Source organism: Elgaria multicarinata, chromosome 9 (assembly GCF_023053635.1).
Source record: "Elgaria multicarinata webbii isolate HBS135686 ecotype San Diego chromosome 9, rElgMul1.1.pri, whole genome shotgun sequence".
NCBI classification, from domain to species: Eukaryota; Metazoa; Chordata; class Lepidosauria; order Squamata; family Anguidae; genus Elgaria; species Elgaria multicarinata.
The window spans coordinates 24,826,011-24,846,528 of NC_086179.1; the positions used below are offsets into that span (position 1 = coordinate 24,826,011).

General features: G+C 43.1%; 1 protein-coding gene across 2 annotated transcripts in view; it reads right to left on the reverse strand.

Annotated features, from left to right (window-relative positions):
• Positions 1 to 20,518, reverse strand: part of DGKI (diacylglycerol kinase iota) — a 216,838-nt gene that overhangs the window by 36,641 nt on the left and 159,679 nt on the right. For both annotated transcript variants that reach the window (XM_063135050.1, XM_063135049.1), the window contains exons 24-27: positions 18,092 to 18,161; positions 16,850 to 16,890; positions 13,895 to 14,022; positions 12,626 to 12,751 (exon numbers count right to left, since the gene is read on the reverse strand). In XM_063135050.1, coding sequence (XP_062991120.1) covers positions 12,626 to 12,751; positions 13,895 to 14,022; positions 16,850 to 16,890; positions 18,092 to 18,161 — 365 coding nt within the window. The remainder of the gene's footprint in view (positions 1 to 12,625; positions 12,752 to 13,894; positions 14,023 to 16,849; positions 16,891 to 18,091; positions 18,162 to 20,518) is intronic.

The window sequence follows — 20,518 nt, forward strand, 5'->3', positions numbered from 1 at the left end:
GAGGGCGAGTGCTGACATTTTAATGGTCATGTAGGGTTTAGGGCTTCAGCTAATGTACATCCAGTGAGATGGGGTGGTGGGTTTAGAAGCAGTGGGTAGGTATGTTATGACTAAGGGCGTTCCTAGATGAGGCCTTAGCGCGCCTTGAGAGCCAGTTTCCCTGCTGTGCTTCCACATGACGCACAGGGGAATCCGGCTACAGGCCGCACTGAAGCCTCCTCTAACGCGCCATAAGCAAAGTCGCCATAAGCGAACGTCTAGAGACTTCCGTGGCTTTTTGCGGCTTTTTGCGGCTACTCGCCTTGCGAGTAGCCGCAAAAAGCCGCGGACTGGCCACAGCGCTGAGCACTGTGCCCATTGGGCCAGGAGGGAGGATCCCGGGGGAGATGACGGGGGCTGGCACAGGGCGACGACGGAGAGGGTGGAGGGCTGGCACAGGGGGCGAGGGAAAGGCAGCCGGGCACGGCACAGGGGGTGAGGGAAAAGCAGCCGGGCACACGGGGCTGGCACAGGAGCAAGGGGAGGCCACGCATCGGGCATGGGGGGGTAGGATGGGCGAGCGAGGGGGAAGGGGGTCATCAGGCATTGGGAGGGGGGAGATGGGGCGGGCAGGGGGCCTTAATTTTTTGTTAAAAAAAGCCTTACCTTGCCTTCAGCTTCGGGCCGCACGTGGCCCCTTTAACCAAAAAATAAAATAAAATGGCCGACGCTGCAGGGCTTGCGTCGTCCCTACGCGTCAGCCGTCTAGGAGGCTGGGCAGCGCGCTTTAAAGTTAGCGCACCGTCGCACCGCCTCCCTGCCGGCTTATCCCGGCAGGTCTAGCAAAGCCCTAAGTTTAAAATGAGGAAATAATAATCTCTATGAACCAGGTATCTAATAAAAAATTGTTTTATTATTTATATAATTCCACGTCAAGTTGATTTGTTAATGCTACCAAATAAAACAATCTATTTTCCTGTTACTTTACCGTACCTAAGTTGAAGACAATAAATTAGACCATTGAGTGTCTCCTTGGCACAAGATAAAAGGGATGAAGCTTTGGGGATTCAGTGTGGACAACTGACCAACTGGAGGGAGATTAACCCAGAGACAGGAATGTCACAATGGACAAACAGTCTGACCTTGGCCTAATCTACACCTACAGCCCTTTCGGAATGGAGGAGGAATAATTGTGAGGTTTCCCGCTTCTGTGATCATCCCTCCCAGGGCTCACATGAGGGAAGTTTCCTGGGAGTAAAGGAGAGCTATTGCAGGAGGACGTGCACCCCATGATGTGTATTAGGGGTGTATTGAAGGTGTATTGGAAGAAGTGGGTGGGACTGGACAGATGGGTGCAGGGCACGGAATATATATATTTTTAATAACTCCTCTGAGATTCGCACCAGCGCAAATACAGAGAAACACAGGGGAGGATAGGTACTGTGTCAAAGATGTGCTCCTGAGCATCAATATGGTTGTGTTAAAAACACACACACACAAATGGTTGGCACCAAAACACGCTGATAGCCAATCAAAAACTGTGCCAAAATTGGCAGCCGCCCACACATGCCCAAAACCACAGGACACACCCATGACAGCACGTTGACCATTCGCAGAGCCGGGAGCTCATATCGAACAACAACAGCTTTGCAAAGGGGGGGCACACCACCCGTGGACTTCGGGATTGTAGCGAGAGACCTGGAAAAACTGTGGCAAAAGCAGTCAGCACTACTCCTGACTACCTGAGGGGTCGTCCCAAGATCATCGCGAGAGTAGGTCAACATCATGTGTCACGGTAGTGACGACCTCGATATTATTCCAGAATAAACGGCTGGTGTAGATTAGCCCCTGGTATAAGGTAGTTTCCTGCATATGGAGTTGTGTATGAGGATTTAACCCTTTCTCCCTGCACTTGCTTTCCCAATTTAAATTCCATCACCTGAAGTGACTATTTGCTGCAAGGGGGTGGGGGATAGGTATCAAATCGGCTAATAACCTCCTTCACTGATAAGTCACTTTTATCAGCCCTCAGTCTGTACCGTTCCTTTTGCTGCGCTGCCTGGGAGAACCAACCAAAGGGAGACGCATGTTATGAGTTATTAACCTCGCTTAAGTGCTTATGAGAACAAGCTATCTATGAGCTTCCTATAGTTTAGCATTCGTTGTAGCTATCCAACAGCAGGAGGGGTAGCTAACCATGGGCACTTGCAATCACTGGAATTCAGAAAAGAACAGCATACAATTATCCCCTCTGCAGTTCACAAGCGGGCATTTTCTTTAGCATCTTTTTGAATATGTCTCAGTAGTATTCCTATCACAGCAAGACAGGTAGAGGTAATTAGCCCTGTATCTGAAAAGACCAAAAAGAAGGAAAGGGCTGGGGAAATCGCCGTGATAAGTGCTGCTAAGAAAATTATAACATTTACACTCTTGCTATTATGGTGTGCACCTGTCAGGCTAGGCCAGGGATGAGGGGGAGGTGGTAGGATCCAGCCCAGGATCCAAGGAATCAGACACTTGAACTGGAAGATGGAGAAAGTTGATCTTAAAGTGCAGCATGCTGAAGGTAGTAGAGTATTCCTCTGGAGTTAGTAGGTAAAGATAAAGGCCAGGGTCCTAGTATTTATTATATCATAACGGGCTGCTTCCCCATAAACACAGTTCACTCAGAGAAATAAAATCTAACAAAAGATTTAACTTTACTAAAGGTGTGCAGAGACTTGTAAAAGATATTTTGTTAAACTGAACAGCTAGAAACTTCCTTTCTGAGAGATAACTATACTTTAGCCATGTTACGTTTAACTCAGGGTATCTCTTAATCCCCCCATGATTTCATAGAATCATAGAATTGTAGAGTTGGAAGGGGTCTATAAGGCCATCGAGTCCAGCCCTCTGCTCAATGCAGGAATCCACCTCAAGGTTGTCCAGCTGCCTCTTGAAGGCCTCTAGTGTGGGAGAGCCCACCACCTCCTTAGGTAACTGGTTTCATTGTCGTACTGCTCTAACAGTCAGGAAGTTTTTCCTGATATCCAGCCGGAATCTGGCTTCCTGTAACTTGAGCACATTATTCCATGTCCTGCACTCTGTTTTGTTTGCAGACTGTATCTTACTGGCATATCATTGTACTTTGACCTGCATCTGCATTTATCAAGGCATACAGAGAACACAATTTTGTGTTCATATTTCAGTTTTCTACACTTTGCAATTGTTTGTTTAATTATACTTGACATGCTTTTGATATTGAAAATAAAGCTTCAAAGTATGTTGTTATCAAAGTTAGTCTAATTCTAAAAAAAAAAAAAGATTTATGGACATATACACCCAACTTTAAATTATAGTGAAAATCATTGTTATTCATGGAATCTGCATATCAAGAGCTTTCCAATGAAGTATGTTTCATATGAATTGGTCAATGGGAAAGGCAGTCAAAAAGGGATGACCAATAACTCCCGACTTTGAAGATCTGACCAATCCAGAGGCTTCATACTGCCTACTAATTGTAAAAGTTCTTATTAGGGATGTATGAGGTTTTGGCTTTTGCTTGCAAAACATGTGAGCATGCCCTGAGCATGCAAAAGCCCCCTGAACATGAGCGCAAGCCCAGAGAGCTCCGGCTATTGGGCGGTATAGAAATGTAATAAATAAATAAATAAATGTCCGCCAAAAATGTTTGCAAATTGCTGGTTATGCGCTTGCATCCAATTTGTGCAACTTCCCCAGTTAGCTTTTGTGCAAATGTCCTAGTCTATGCACATTTCCATTGTAGACTGAATTGTCTGTAGAAGAAGCCTGCTGAAATATGGGGACATTTGCTCAAATGTCACATTCGATCGCAGGTCAATTTGCACCATTTTCCCATTCGCACAGAGTGAGCAGAGATTGCAAATGCAAATTGGAGTAAGGCACGAAATGAGCCCACACTATTTCTGGCTGACAAAACCTTTGTTCAGCCAGGGGGTACTTCCTCCTGGCCAGGCAAAACATAGTTCAGCTGGAGAAACCAACATTTCTTCTCCAGTTTGGAGAAGGATTTAGAGGCTCATAAAGCTTCTCTCTCCTTTGAAGAAGGTTTTCATGAGTGCCTAAAGTTTGCTTGGGAGAACTTTGCCAATATCCCTCCACACAGTTGATGGTAGTTTACTAGGCAAGTTCCCATCCTCAGAACCTGACGTTCCAGGTTCCAGTGTCAAAGGGTACAGCAGCAGCTAGGCTAATTCATAAGAACCTGCTTTTCTAAAGGCTCATTAACTAAACGCTCATTGACCAAAGGGATGAAGACAGCTCTTGCGTAAAGTAAAACTCTGGCCAGATACACCTTTCCAGATATTTTCAAGAATATCTACACAGCCTGCTGGAGGGGGAAGTCAGTGTCGGAATCCATTTGCATGGAAGGAAGCAGGGGAAGGGATTTGCAATGTAGAGCTTGGTCTATGGGATTTGAGGATTCATGGAAATTCAGTTAGCCTCCTCCAGGCACATTCTAAGAGAAATTCCGGCAACCAAGTACATTATTCATAAAGGCAAATGCCTCTAGAGAAATGTCAGTCCAATGTAAAGCAGCTATTTTTACCAATAACCCTGTAACTGAAACCTTCTGCCACCCAGACCATTTTAAAGCAAAGCCTTTAAGAATTTAAAATACTAAATAACAATACTTTTATGGCACTTCCATGGAGTTTTACTCCCTTTCCTTTCTTTGCTGGTCAAGTAGTACATTATCTGCATACTTGCAAATTTCCTCTGAAAGGACTCCTACCAGTTAAGTCATGAACAAAGAGAGCAGAAGGCTTTTAGTGGCTACACATCCTGATGTCTATGTGCTACCTCAAGTTGCTGGGGAATATGGGTGAGAGGGTGCTGTTGCACCTGTGTCCTGCTTTTGGGTTCCTGCTCAACAACTGGTTGGCCACTCTGTGAACAGAGTGCTGGACTAGATGGACCCTTGGTCTGATCCAGCAGGGCCCTTCTTATATTCTTAAGACATAGTGATGGCCTCTAATTTGGATAGCTTTAAAAGGGGGTAAGACAAATTCCTGGAGGAGAAGGCTATCAATGTGCTACCTCTAGTATCAGGTGCTGTATGCTGTACACTAGTTGCTGGGGAACATGGGCAGGATTATGTTGTTGCACTCATGTCCTGCTTGTGGTTTTCCTGTGGGCAGCTGGTTGGCCATTGTGCGAACAGAAGACTAGACTAGATGGACCATGGCTCTTGTTATGTTCTTATATTGTTGAGATTACCATTTAAATGGCTCTCTCAGTTCTCATGAGCTTACATGTTCCACAACTGCAACTGAAAGAAGTTTAAAATTATTTTGAAGAAGTCCCTCTTTTTCTAAGGCTGGACACAGTTCATTGTGTGTGTGTTTTTATGAGGTGAAAGTGGTTTGAGAGGAGTTTCACATCCTACAGTATGCTCTTCATTCATATATATATATATATATATATATATATATATATATATATAGTCTCATTTATACCTCTACTCAAACAGGTATTTCAGGTTTTTGAAACAATGCAACCCACAAACCCCCACTGCAAATTGAGCTTCCCATTTTCAGACCATCTTCAACTCTCCAAAACACATAAACATTCACAGATGTGCACATGCCCAGAACCCCTATCGTCTATCTCCAAGGATGCAGCTACATAATTTTAGACCCTGGTCTTGGGGCACAATCCTATGCATGTTTAGACAAAAAAAAATGCTACAACTCCAAGCATTCCCCAGTCACCATGCTGGCTGAGGAATGCTGGAAGTTGTAGGACTTCTTTCTGTCTAAACATTCAGAGATGATGATGATGATGATGATTTATTGTATTTTTGTACCGCCCAACAGCTGAAGCTCCCTGGGCAGTTCACAAAAACAAAAAACCATCCAAAGTATAAAACAAACAGTATAAAAGCATAATATAAAATACATATTAAAAATTGATTAAAAACATACCATACATGATTAAAACATCTTTAAAACATTAAAAACATCTTTAAAACATTCTAAAATTTCACTGGATAGGCCTGCCGGAATAGATCAGTCTTTATTGCTTTTTTAAATTCTAAAAGACTGTCAAGTTGCACCCTTAATGGTCTTATGGGATGGAGGGGCTTTAGATTTGCCATGATACTTCAGCTTCAGCTATCAAGCATACAACAAACACTTCTCTGCCTCAACTCCAGCAACCATTCCATGCTTTAAAACTGCTTCCACATTCCTGATATGTTACAGTTACAACAACAACAATGTGTTACCAAATTGATTTTAAAAAATACTCCAGATGTGTTGGGCTACAAATCCCAGAATCCCTAGCCAGCAATATCCTCCATAGCAGGACGGATTCTGGGAGTTGTAGTCCAACACGTCTGGGGAAGGTTGGTTAAAGGTTCAAGATCTGTATTCAAATTCAAGCTCATCCACAGCCTCAACAGATGTTCATGGTCATAGCTCATAACAACAACAAAAAAGAAGTAGAGTGAGGAAGAATAGTGCCAACGGTGGAAGACTGGGGGCTACAAACAGGCCAAAATCAAAGGAAATATTTCATCAAACTCTCTGATATCTTAAAGTACAATAACCTTCAATACAAGTCAGAACTCTTTGAAAGCTGAATTCTTTTTAACCACTACAGATCAGGCCGAATACACCCAAAGGGAAAAGCATACCCTTCGGAACTTATATATGTTATGGGTTCAATAATGGGGTACCCAAGGTGAATGCTGATGTGCCTGTAAATAGTCCCATAAACTCTGTTTATGAGCCACATTTAGGATAGGGTAACCATATGGAGAGGAGGGCAGGGCTCCTGTATCTTTAAGTTGTATAGAAAAGGGAATTTCAGCAGGTGTCATTTGTAGGCATGCAGCACCTGGTGAAATTCCTTCTTCATCCCAACAGTTAAAGCTGCAGGAGTCCTGCCCTCTTGATCAGATACAAGAGGGCAGGTCTCCTGCAGCTTTAATCGTTGGGATGAAGAGGGAATTTCACCAGGTGCTGCATGTATACAAGTGACACCTGCTGAAATTCCCTTTTCAACACAACTGTTAAAGATACAGAAGCCTTGTCCTCCTTTCCATATGGTCACCCTAATATATGAGCTTTCTAAATCATGATTTTTAGACAAAGCAAAGTCTCTCCACTCTTTCACAAAACAGCCCTCTAGTGGACAATACCTACATCAATGGACTGAGTGAGTAAGCCCCGACAGGATTAACTAACAGCAGCAGCACTGAGTGCCCTGGTACTGCCATTTTAAGCTCCCACAATGTCCCCAAAGTCAAATCTCTTCAGGGCATCGTGAGAAATTAATATCTCAGCTCTAGGGTGACCATATGGAAAAGAGGACAGAACTCCTGTATCTTTAACAGTTATCTTAAAAAAGTAATTTCAGCAGTATGCATGCAGCACCTGGTGAAATTCCCTTGTCCATACAACTGTTAAAGATGCAGGGGCCCTGTCCTCCTTTTCATATGGTCACCCTAGTCAGCTCCCAGTCCCAGATGCCTGGCACTGTGTGGAGCACTGGAACATAATTAATGAAGGGGGGCACTAGTGGTGGGCACTTGTGGGTCTCAGCAGTGGCTTGTAGATGCTATATTCTGATGCTGGGTCTGGCTCACTTCATTTCTTTCTATCAGTAAAGTGTCTAAAACAGGTGATCATATCTAAATTAACAAATAAAAAGAAGGAAAACATCCAAGCAATACAAATCCCATTCCTATAAAGAAAGGTCACTCCTTTACTGGTTTCCAAATATTTTCCTGAAATTGCCAGTATCATTCAGACACAACAGTTCAGGCATTTCGATTTGGACTCTTTGCTCAATGCCTTAATTTCTTTCCTGGCATTTTCTTACTTCCCCTCTGCTTCGTTCTCCATCTTTACACATGTATAATGTTGGCTTATATTCCAAGGAAATGTTTAAAACCTCAACAATATACTTTGGAGCTGAAATGGCATCTTAAACGGGAAGGTAGTATATTCTGGTGTTATTTCTCCCTCTCTGGATCATAACTGCCATTGGTTCAGTGTTCTTTGCCACAGCTATCTTCTTATCTCTTTAACTTTTATCTTTTTACACAAACTTTGAACCATGTTATGGAAGTTATTATACAAACTGCTAGCCTTGATATTCTATTGCCACCTAGAGGGGTTCACATGAAACTGTAACCAACAAAGAGAATAGAGACCCCAAGATGAAAATGCAATCCAAGATTGAGAACTGAAAGGTAGAATTAAGTATCAATAAGTAAACCACAGAGTACTTCGACATTCTGCTTTAGGAGAATGGCAAAGAATACATTTCCACTAGCCAAAGTCTCAACATTTTTTGGAAAAATCAAAGGACTTTTATATGAAGGTACAGTTTTATATGTCAGTCAGGATCAAATCGAAACGCTTTCCCTGGGGTCTCTCATTTCAGACTGCAGGTGGGGGTGTAAAGGGCTGGATGCAAGTATAAAAGCTTCCCCATGGGGTGGGGGAGTCCTTAAATGCATAAAAGGAATAAGGCTAGACTCAACTCTTACCCCTCCACCCAGTGTGTTAATTTTCTACATCGGGCATATTTCTGTGTCCCCATTCAAAACGCCCCTTCAGCCTGAAAAAGTACAACCCAGGAAAAACTTTAACATTTGAATCAGTTGAATTGAATAAACTCGCCTTCACAGTTGATCTGTCTGAAGACTCATGTGTTGCGAGCTACAAATATGGTGCTTGCTAATGACCCTGTTCAGATGATACGTTAAGCCACAGTGGTTAAAAATTTTGAGCTAAACATTGTGGCTTAGAATGTCAGGTGAACCATTCCTAACCATGGTGGCTACATAGCCACGGTTTAAACCTGCTCACCAACCATTTGCTACAGAAGGCCTAACCTGCTAACCAAGCAGGATATTCTACTATGAAAGCGGTATATAAAAGGCAGGAACCACACTACTCCTTTATAGCGGTAATGAAGTGCACTGACAACTGGTGGGGCCCATGACACAACTACACCAAGCAGGATATAACACTAAGAAAGTGGTATGAAAGCAGTATATGGTACGTGTCAATGGGTCCCAACAGTTGTCAGTGCACTTCAATACCGCTATAAAGCAGTAGTGTGGCTCCTGCCTTTTATGTATATACTGCTTTCATACTACTTTCATAGTGGAATATCCTGCTTGGTGTAGATGAGCCCCATGGCTCAGTATGTCATCTGAAGAGGCCCATAAATTTTGTTTCCAACCACTAATCACAATACTACTGGCCTCACTTATCATCAAATGAAAATCGCAATGGAACTGTGAGAATATTATAAGAATAGGGTAGTCATCAGAGGTGGCTCTATATATGTGGCAAATGGGGCACTGACACACCCCATCCTCCACCCACTTGTGGCAGAGAGATAACCCAACAAAGAGGTACTTGTGTTCCAATGTGCAGCTGACAAGTACCACGCATGATCTTCTACTGTCCTCCACCAGCCCTAACATTCCCCATAGGCACCAGCCACCACTGTTAGAGGACAATCCTCAATTGAATGCATCTGCTAATTGGAAGGCTGGCTGGTCCCGTTTAAAGACAAAGAACCACCAAAAGGGCATGCAGCAGGGGCCTTGGAGTTGCCCATCCACAGTGAGCACCTGGGCAGCAGGTTGAGCAGGCACACAGGCCACCTGGTTACACTCTTCCCTGCTATGGGGAGATCTATTACATTTCTACTTAAATTACAGTAAGACTTTTTAAACGTGCACCCATACATATAAATTAGCATGTGCAGATTTTATGCAAACTGGTAACTTTTGGGGTGGGGGTGGGGGTAAAACAAAAGTGGCCAGTCTTATACAATCAATAATGGGATTTCTAAAGAGCTTATTTTGTCTCAATCATAACTGAGAAGAAGCTGAGAATCTTAAAGCGGGTAAGGATGAGGGGATGCTCAAGTATCCTTCGGGAATATACGAGACATTCATTTCAATTCTGGATCAGCTTTTGTGTGAGGTTGTTTTTGCTGCAACAGACAGACACAGCTACCCTTCTGGAATTAATTTTTGCCTGTTAAAATAGACTGCTTATTTTTGGCATGCTGCTCATCAAGGGGTGTTATTTTCAGCCTGAATGCCCATCGCTGTGTAGAATAGGGCTTGGACAATTGGCCAGCAGAAGCACTTCCTAGCCTCTCTCCTTTTGCTTTAAATATAGGCTTTACCCCTTATCAAAGTTCTGGGAAGAAGCAGAACTCTTGCGCAGATCAAATTCCCCCATCTTTTTTTTTTCCTTTTCACGATCCAAATGGGAACTCATCACATGAAGATTCATCACCCAGCATTTGTTTGTTCTTTTCCTTCATGCAACATGAACTTATTTTCTCCCTAACCCCTTCTGTTCAAATGCAGTGGCCAGAAAAAACAAATGGAAAAGAGTGAGGTGAAAGAGAAAAAAGAAAAGAGAAAGAGAGATGCAAGTGAGGCTGCTGAAAATCAGCCACCCATTCTTCTCTTTTCAATGGTTGTCCTCTTCCACCGAGTGGGCAGCTTCAGGAGGGACACACATGGAACGGATGTGGATGTGAGGGCAATCTGGCTGTGACATCTGTCACCACATTGATCGCCAAGCGGATCTGGCTGGCTAGGTGGCTGTCCCCTTCCTCCCTCACCACTCTATGTGTGTCCCTACCGAAGTTGCAGGTTCGGTGGAAGGGGATGACCATCCCGGATAGAAGGAGTGTGCTGTTCTTCTCTTTTCAAGGCAACAATCTAGATCAGGAACAAAAGGAGGAAAGGTATACCAGTATGGCAAACAATGGAAGGACAACAGAAACAGACCACTGTATCTGTACTGTCAACACTGATTTTTATCTCCTGAAATGTATTCCAACAATTAAAAAATATTTTTGGTTTTTGCTTTATTTACCAATGGCTACTAGTCATGATGACAATATTTTCTGTGGCATCAGAGGCAGTATGCCTCTCAGTACCAGCCGCTAGGGGAAATTGTGTGTTCCTCGTGACCTCCCCACTGAGGCATCTGGTTGTCCTCTGTGGAAACAGAATGCTGGGCTAGATAGGCCTTTAGGCTGGTCCCATAGGGCTCTTCTTACATTCGTACATGTTGGCAAGACTTGAAGAGCATTTAAAATCTGAACTGCAGTAAAATACAGGTCTGTGCCAAGATCAGTGATGCTGTTGCCAATACAGAATACATTCTGGTCTTTGAAATGAGTCCCAAGGAAAGGTTGGGAGTTTGGGAGTCTGGACTGTTCATTTCAGGGATGGTGAAGAGGGAAGGAGGGAGGCAGGCAGGCAGGCGAGGGGACGGCAGTACAGCTTGTCAACAACGAGCTCATTTGGAAGATGCCAATTTGTAAGCTCTTGGCTTGTGGGTGCATTTTGTATGTCACTACCTGCCAGAACAATTTGTCAGCGGGGCAAATTTCCTCAACGATGCATCAGGTGCAGAGATGCGACGAAAACATAATTAAGAGTCTCCCTTTCCGAGGCTGAGGGGAGGGGCGAGGGACAGCAATCTGGCTTCCACCTTAGGGAATCTGAATTACGAAATCATTCACTCAAAATTGGAAAAGAGGGGTGGACGGGGTGGGGGCACAATCTGAACACTTCATAGTCACATTACGGTACATTTCCACTGCATGTGGAAAGGGCGATGAAATGTTCTACTTCTAATCAGAAGCAGCTGCTTTCATTTCACCTCTTAGCGACAAGGTCGCTACATGACAAGGTGGTGGACTGGGGTGGGGTGGGGGAGCCCTTATTCAAGGAAAATTTCATTTGCATAGGATTCATTTATGCAAACATGCTTCATAGGGGTTTCGCGGTTGGTGTTGTTGCTCACAAGGACAGCAACAGAATGTGACAGGATAAAGCAGTGCAGCTTTAATCTAAACTAGGGAAATGTAACTGGCTTTCTTCCACAGAGGCCTTGCATTAAGAGGACATGATGCACCCACATAACCAGCATCCATCCTTTGCCCGTGAACTATGGGGTCTTATTTTGAAACATAGGAAGCTGCCTTCTACCAAGTCAGACCATCGATCCATCAAGCCTACTATTGTTGACACTGACTGGGGACCCCTGACCTAGATGGACCAATGACCCAGTATAAGGCAGCTTCCTATCTCCTCCTCTCCCTTACCCAAACCCTATAACATGTCTTTGTTTTTGCAGTGTAGCTATGGCCTTTTAGCTCGAATTGGGGGTGCAAAAGTTATTTGAAAAAGAGACCCATTCCAGATGAAAAAGTATGAGGCAAACTGACCAAAAAAAGTGTGGTGGGAAGCAGAGAATGCAGACCATCAGAACGGTAGGAGTGCTTCCAGACCGAGGATTCCTAGTGCTTAGAAGTCAAAAGGTATTGTGCAGCTTTTGCATTCTTATCTTTTTCCTTCACAAGGGTTTTTTTTTTTGGGGGGGGGGGGGTAGGAAAAAAGTAAGAGGAAGTGGTGGGAAAAGACAGGAGGGCTACAAATGGAGGATGTCAACATGTTGGGGCGGGGAGACCCCACCGGAAAAATTAGTAGCCAATTGCACTATCAAAGCCTCATCTGGAAGCACCCTGTATCAAAAGTGCATTGTAAAAGAGCAGGTAAAATTGCCTTTGGTGATGGTAGCAATGCAGCATCAAGCAGAGAAATGCAGAGGGCTCTTACTGCAGCATGTGCATCTGGCCGGCCTCCTTTTGTTTTTCAGGTACCTCGTAGTGCGGGGACATCTTCCCCAGGCCGCTGTCACTCAGCATGCGTTTTCGAACGGCTGGGTTCCACCGATCTGATATTCTAAGAAAGAGATTTCCAAACGGAAAACACCATCATTCCCAGAAGAAGCATCTGTCATGCCTTGCTAGTCTGTGCAGTTGATGATGCACTGGTGATTCATGTACTTTCCCATGTTTCCCATAACCCTTATTTGCATGAGCCAATCTTACAAAGGTCAGATCTACACCAAGCACGATATAACACTTTGAAAGTGGTTTGAAAATGGTATATGGAATGTCTCCTGGTCCCCAACGGTTGTTAATACCGTTATAAACCGTTATAAAGCAGTAGTGTAGAAACTGCTCAGATCCTGCCCCAAAGGCAGAAATATGATAGAGGAGCTGAAAAGCCAGACAATGTTCATGAAGACAGAGAGAGAGATGGGGGGGAGGGAAATGTCACAGTCTGGATTTGCACAAACATGACAGCTAGAAAGATACCAGGTTGAGGTCACTGCATGAGACATACATCATGATCAAGGGAGAAAGTTGTATGAGGACTTTTTGCTGGGTTCCTTCCACTTCAGTTGCCAGCCCTGGGTTGTTTTTGCTATACCACTGATAACATGTAATTAAGGTTTGCCTTAGGGCTTGCCTTCACAGAAAATGCAAATCAGTTGTAAACCCTATTTTTCCCCATAAAATCTTATTTTATTTTGAAATAAATCTAACAAAATAAAGACAACATGAAAGAAAAGGAAGGGCATGCATAATAATAAATTGAGATCACTAAAGAAACAAAGGGATTCAGTAATTGTAATTTTTAGAGCACAATCCTATGTGTGTTTAGACAGGAAAAAAGACCTACAACTCCCAGCATTCCCCAGTCAGCAATGCTGGGAGTTGTAGGACTTCTTTCTATCTAAACATACAAAGGATTGCAGCCTAAGATGCTCTTCTCCACAAGCCAGTCTCCCAGCGGAGTTTGCAGCCTAGGCAGCTGCTTGTGCTAAACAAACAAAAAAAAATAGTGGGGTGGGGAAAGCCTCCAGGCAATTCACATCATCTGTACTTTGAAGCTGAGTTTGTGTGAGCACTTCTTTTTAAAATGTGCTTCCCATGAAGCTGTAATCTAGAGAAGCTCGCAACACACAAAGGAAAAAGCATGTGCAGTCACTGGAGAACTTTAAAATCCGGATCTCAGCAATGGAAAGAGAATCTTTACCCAGAGGCCTGCTCCACCACCAGATCAGGCATTCCCGGAGGGGTCCCCGCTGGCTGAGTTGCCACCAGCTCTGGGTCCAAGATAAAAATCTCGTCCTGCGAAATTTCGGTCACGAAGTGCAAATGTTCCTGCAACAATGGCATGGAAGTGAAAGATCAATCAATAGTTCACACCACTGATAGCATAATCCAATGCATGTCAGCTCAGAAGTTGTAGCGTTCAATGAGACTTACTCCCAGGTTAAGCATGCATAAGCCTTTAGGGCTGAATTCAATCTCTCAATGGAGAAATAATGTGGGCCAAGAGGTGCATGGCAGCTTCATGGGAAGCGACTGAAAATCCCACTCTTTAGCCATAGTGAGCTAACCATGTATGCCTAAACATCACATAAAGCACTTAATTTGGAGGAAAGGCACCAAAAATGTATCCCTCCCCCCACTTCATGATACATAAACTGGATCTTATACGAGTCTCCGAAGAGTCAATGGGCAATATTCAGTGCTGCCCATCTGGAACCAAGAAATGATTATTGAAATGTGTGGTCTCTCTTTGGATAGCCTGAGCTCTTCAAACTTCGAAATAGCATCTCGTCACTTGAAAGCTCATATGTTAAAACAGGATTTCCAAGCTGATCGCACCTCCGCCTGTCTATCGAAATGTGCTCCTTGGTATGCTGAATTACCCATCCAGACTCCCTACCCTCAATACATAACAAATATTACAAATTTCAAATGGAGGAAAGCCTTTACAGCACGACATTTCAGTCCATGAGCACTGCTATAATCTCAGGATGCTTCCATCAGATTCCTTATGAACAAAGAGTCTGCCCATGTGGGGTCAATGTGCCTGAGGATCTCCCTCATTATCTGCTTTATTGTCCAATTTACGAAGATTTAAGATCAGATTTGTTTAGGGGCTTAAATCTGCCACTAGACTGTTCTGATGGGTATTTGATTTATTTATTTATTTATTTATTTATTTATTTATTTATTTATTTATTTATTTATTACATTTCTATACCGCCCAATAGCCGGAGCTCTCTGGGCGGTTCACAAAAATTAAAACCATTCAAAGTATAAAACAACAGTATAAAACCATAATATAAAATACAATATAAAAGCTCAACCAGATAAAAACAGCAGCAGTGCAAAATTACAAATTTAAAACCATGTTATTTAAAATTTATAGATTGTTAAAATGTTGGGAGAATAAAAAGGTCTTCACCTGGCGTCTAAAAGCATATAATGTAGGTTCTTAATGGGGGACAGTAATTTCTTACTGGGGGACAGATTGCACCAGGTTTCTGAAAAGGTGGCCCAGTTTGCCTTCAGAGCAGCAACTTTAAAGAGAGAAACTTGCGGCAAGCTGATCTGTATCGATGAGTAAGCCATTACAGTTGGGTTTTAACATTATTTTAAACTGATGTGTATTTTACTTTTTGTTTCTATGTGTCCTGTTTCTTTGCAATGGTTTTTGCGACACAAATAAATTTGAATTTAAGTGGGGACCGTTGCCGCTACTGTTACGCAAATGGCGAGCTCCACCAATTCTGTTGCAGATGTGGTTCCCACACCTTGTGCAACTGAACTGGCAGGACTGGCTGCTCGCAGGCAGTCATCACTGGATGCTGTCCAATATGCACAAGATTTTCAGCTGACCACCATGAGCTGAGCAGATTTGTGGAAAGACCCTTGCATCCAGAGGCTGGTGTATTGGAATTGGACCACTACATGGAATCCATCCTTGCTCAGTTCTTGGATTCACTATGTGGCCTAAAGTAAACCTCCATCTTCAAGGATCAGTTCCCATCTTTAAAATGAGATGGACAACCATAGAGGTTGCCGTGAGTATGAATGAGCATGTTATCCATTAAGGTTGCAAACCTATGAACATTGACTTGGGGAAAAAGTTCCATTGACACCAGTGAGACTTATATGCAAGTAAGCATGCATCGGATCAAGCTGCAGAAGTCCGACAGAACTGCAGCAGGCAAAAATATGGTGGACTGGATGGGCCATTGGTTTGATGCAGCAAGCTTTTCTTCAATTTCCAGAAGGCGATACACCAATACATGGTTGGTGTATTGCAGCTGCAGAGCCACTAACTGGATTTTAAAAAATGGAAAGCAGCCCAAACAGAATGACTTCCTTGCTTGTAGAACTTCCTTGCTTGTTTGCAACTGACAAAGGCATAGTGTGATGTTCCTTACAAATGTTTTTTACCCTGAGTTTGATGTGCTTTTAAAGCTTTGTGAATATTTTGTACAGGTTTGTAACATTATCATAATTTCCAGAGTTATGTCACATACTGGGGATTAGGATTTTAGGAGGACTGTAAACACCAAGAGGAGATAAATGCTGAGATTTTCTTTTTAAATGCAGCTGTCCTAAGCATAGGAAGATAAGCACACGCATTCACAAAAAGAGAAGGAAGTTGTGCTATTAGGCATCAAAATGGTTTAAGCCAGAAGGTCAAAGATAAATGTCCTTTCACTTTGGTTGCCTTACACCAATTTACACAGGGTATTTTATTTAACTGACACTCTTTGAATATATAACCTAATTAAAATCACATTCATTACTGAGATAATGCTTTGGAATGGTACAGATTTTGTATCTGGGGCTTCATTTTTTAAACAATGGACTCTCAAGTTCTTACCTATTCCAAGTCCTGAGTCATTTATGAATTGTGAACAGATTAACGGGCACTGCATTCCACAGTGTGAATCCCACATTTCACGATGCCTCACAGAGAAAGAGAATCATAAAGATGGATAGGGTGGCATACATTATTTGTCCCTTCTCTATGCCGCTACACCAAGCAACTCATAAACAGGCGGCTCAAATTTGGTGGGCAGTCTGTTATCTTTAGTGTAATGGTAAACCCTATCCTGTGCAATTGACAAATTCTTTAAAGAGATTAAAAGCAAAGCAACAAAATGGTCATGTGCCGTACCTGAGATCTGTCGATGCGGTAAAAGCGATCAGCAGAAGTTGCTGAAAGGAAGGAGGAAAGTTCTATGTTATTTATTTTATTTTATTTATTTATTTATTAGATTTCTATACCGCCCAATAGCCGGAGCTCTCTGGGTGGTTCACAAAAATTAAAAACATTCAAAGTATAAAACAACAGTATAAAACCATAGTACAAAATACAATATAAAAGCTCAACCAGATAAAAACAGAAGCAATGCAAAATTACAAATTTAAAACACCAAGTTAAAATTTATTTATAGACTGTTAAAATGCTGGGAGAATAAAAAGGTCTTCACCTGGCGTCTATAAGCATATAATGTAGGTGCCAAGCTGTAATGTAGGTGCTGTTAAAGAGAAGGCCTTGACAAAATGTTTTGAAAACTGGCTACATTTTTCTTCTTAATGTTCAGTAGCAACCTTAACAAGTGAGATTTCAAAACAAACCATAACAACAACCATGTTTTGATACTTCATCCCTATAGGAGCAGCTATCCATAAAATGTATGGGCAGGTTTCCCCTATATACTGGGAGCACATCATGTGAAATTTCATTAACACTTTCAATGTAATTGTTGGCTGGTTTAAAGCAGTCAAGCATCTAATACTCCTGTTTTGAAATTATGCATTTCGTTTTGAAAATTTATAAGCCGCCCTGGGAACACATTTGAAGGGTGGGATAAAAATGCCTTAGAGCACAATGCTATGCATGTTTAGACAGAAAAAAGAACTCGTACCACTTCCAGCATCACCCTGCCAGCTGGTGCGGGAATGCAGGGAGTTGAACGACTTTTTTTCTGTCTGAACATACACTGGATTGCTTCCTTAAGTAAATAAATATAGACAGACAGGCTGTTGGGCCTTAACGCACCTCCAGCATGCTGGGATTCCTCCTGGCCTCCCTTTTTCCTCTTCCGGAATTAAAGCACTACCAAGTGATGTCCCAGACAGCAGGCGCTGCATGAAACCAGCCTAGAGAAATGAGGCAGGTCTCCTCTCTACACCCATAATAGCTAGGAAAGCTGATTATCCTTGGAACAGTCTTCCACATTGGCGGGGGGGCTATGTATTTATTTATTCTTTTCTGGACACAATCCTATGCACACTTCCCCGGGAATAAGCCCCACTGAACACAATGACTGCTGATTTCTGAGTAAGCATGCCTGGGAGTGCACTGCCCCATCTTTTTGCTGCAAGGACAAAAAAAACAACCTTTTACACTTACCATCTAGGAAGCACCATCTAGGGGAAAGTCTCTGGACCGATGATACTCTTGGGAAAGAGCTTTCCTGGTCCTGGATGGGGCAAGGAAAAAAAATACAACATTAACAGTACCTGTTGCCATCATTATTGTGAATACTGTGGTAAATGGTACCTTACAAGACGCATAGGCAAAAAAAGACAGGTCCCCAAGGATCTTACAGTCTAAATTAGATGTTGATTCTTTCAATCCCAAAGAAATGACTATCTTGTTAGCTCCCCTCCCACTTATTAGTCTAGTACATAAGTGTTCATCTTAGGCACCGTATAGCATTTCTGTACACATTGGCCTGATAAGGAACAGCTGCAGGGCGCTTCTTCCTTCCCTGACAGAACTTTGAAACAAAGACCAGATGCCTGAGTTTTGTTTTCTTTCTTTCTTTTTTTCCTCTTCCCTTCCAATCCTCTTTCCTTTCATGTCATGTCTTTTAGATTGAGAACCTGCAAGCAGGGACTGGCTGATTGTTAACCTGTTTAAGGTGCTCTGAGAGCCTTGTTTGGCTGATGAGAAGGGTAAAAATGATGTAAATAAATAAATAAACAAGATGGTTATGGGAACAGTCTTGGCTCATGGATTGGCTTAGAGTTTGCTGGGCCTGGTAGAAAATACGACACCATACTCAACACTGAGTAATGTAGCACATTGCAGATTCTAATGATCTAGTGGGCATCCTAGGATCAGCCCAAGATATTTTGCTGCCTGAGGTAGAACCACAAATGGTGCTGCCATTTCACACCCCAGCCCTGCCTTGTCATGCTTCATAGGATCTTGAGCTAGTCAGGTTGTTTTGGTACCTGGCAGGGGGGAATTCCCAGAAGTGCCTCTTTATCTTTCATGGCCATAAAAAAATACAACAAAAATAAGTTAAGTCTTTAACAATTTGCTGCTTTGTTATGACACCAAAATTCAGCTGCTCATTCTGCCTAAGGGAAGGGCCAGCCCTGAGGAAAGTTTTAATTTTATCAAATACTCCACCACTGAACTATCTATATAGACCTGCCTCTGGACTATATTGAGCATAAAGGACATTTTGTAAGAGACAAGGTAAAGTTCATTTCGGGGTGGGGGGAGTTTTAGCCCTCATCTTAGATTTCTGAAAAAGAAATAATGGTATACTTTCCATTAACCTTACTACCCCTAAATATATTTTCTCTGAAGCAAGTCTTATTGATTTTGATGGAATAACCTTTCAAGTAAGCACGTTTAAGCCTTATTTTAATTTCCAGTATGTGATTCGTCTATGATTTCGATGTCAAAATTACCTGCCCTTCAAGTAATAAATGAAAAGGCGGCAGCGGAAGGATGTTGTCTAGATTTTGGAGGGTACTTTTCCCTACCTTTTTTTTGGAGCTGTGGGAATATTTGGGAATGTGAGAAACTGCTGTGGACACCACCACAAAATGGATCCCATGGAGGGTGTGGCTAGTCACATAATGGCAGCACGGGGGGGGGGGGGTTGGCTAGTCAAAAGTGAGCTCAGGATACTAGAAGGGAGAGAAAGAGCAACCCTAGAGGCTGGGAGAGGGAGGAGAAACAACAAGGGGCATGTCTACACTATACTTTTTTCCCAAGGTTGTCCCTAGATCATCCCAGTGCATCCAAATGATGCACAAGAGATCCCAGGGACAAGAAGAGATGATCCTTCCATTTTCCTGCGATAACTGAGACCTCGGTTATCCTGATTTTGCCTGTGATCCTGGGGACATCCCGAGGACCGTGCGTAGTATGGCACCTGCTCCTGGCTTCTCCCTTCCTCCCTGCAAGTAGTGGGACCAGGCATGGAGCTGCACGGGGAGGCTCCATGCCCATGGGGTGGGGGGGTAGCAATTTTGCCATCCCTGGGATGGTGGGGGGGTTGGGCACATTTTTAAAAAATAAAAAACCTTACCATTTCACTGCACATGCACATCTCCTCTTTAAAAATAAATGTTATAAATAGCAGCCATAATGTCCCTCTCCCTTCCAGGATGTCACACAGCCGTCAAGACACTGGGGGAGGATCATGGAAGCAGGTAAGTCTGTGATCCTCCCCCCTCCCTCCCTCTACACCCTTAGGTGCAGACATGCCCAAGGTAAAGATGTGGAGAGAGAAATAGCAAAGCTAAAAGCTGTGCAGGAGGAGGAAACAGCAAGGCAAAGGGGGTATAGAAGGAGCAAGGCTAGAGGCTAAGGAGAAAACAGTGAGATAAAGAAGTGGGGATAGAAATAGCGAGGCTAGAAAGGGAGAGAAAAAAGACTGCCCTAACATTGTCTAAGGTTTGTATTAAAACACTTTTTTTGATGGGGGCAGGGAGGGGAGAACTTTGTGGGTGCTCCTGGAGCTGGGTGCCCACAGGTGCTACATGGGGGACCCCTTGATTGATGGTAACTTCCTATCTTTTCCAGCAACTG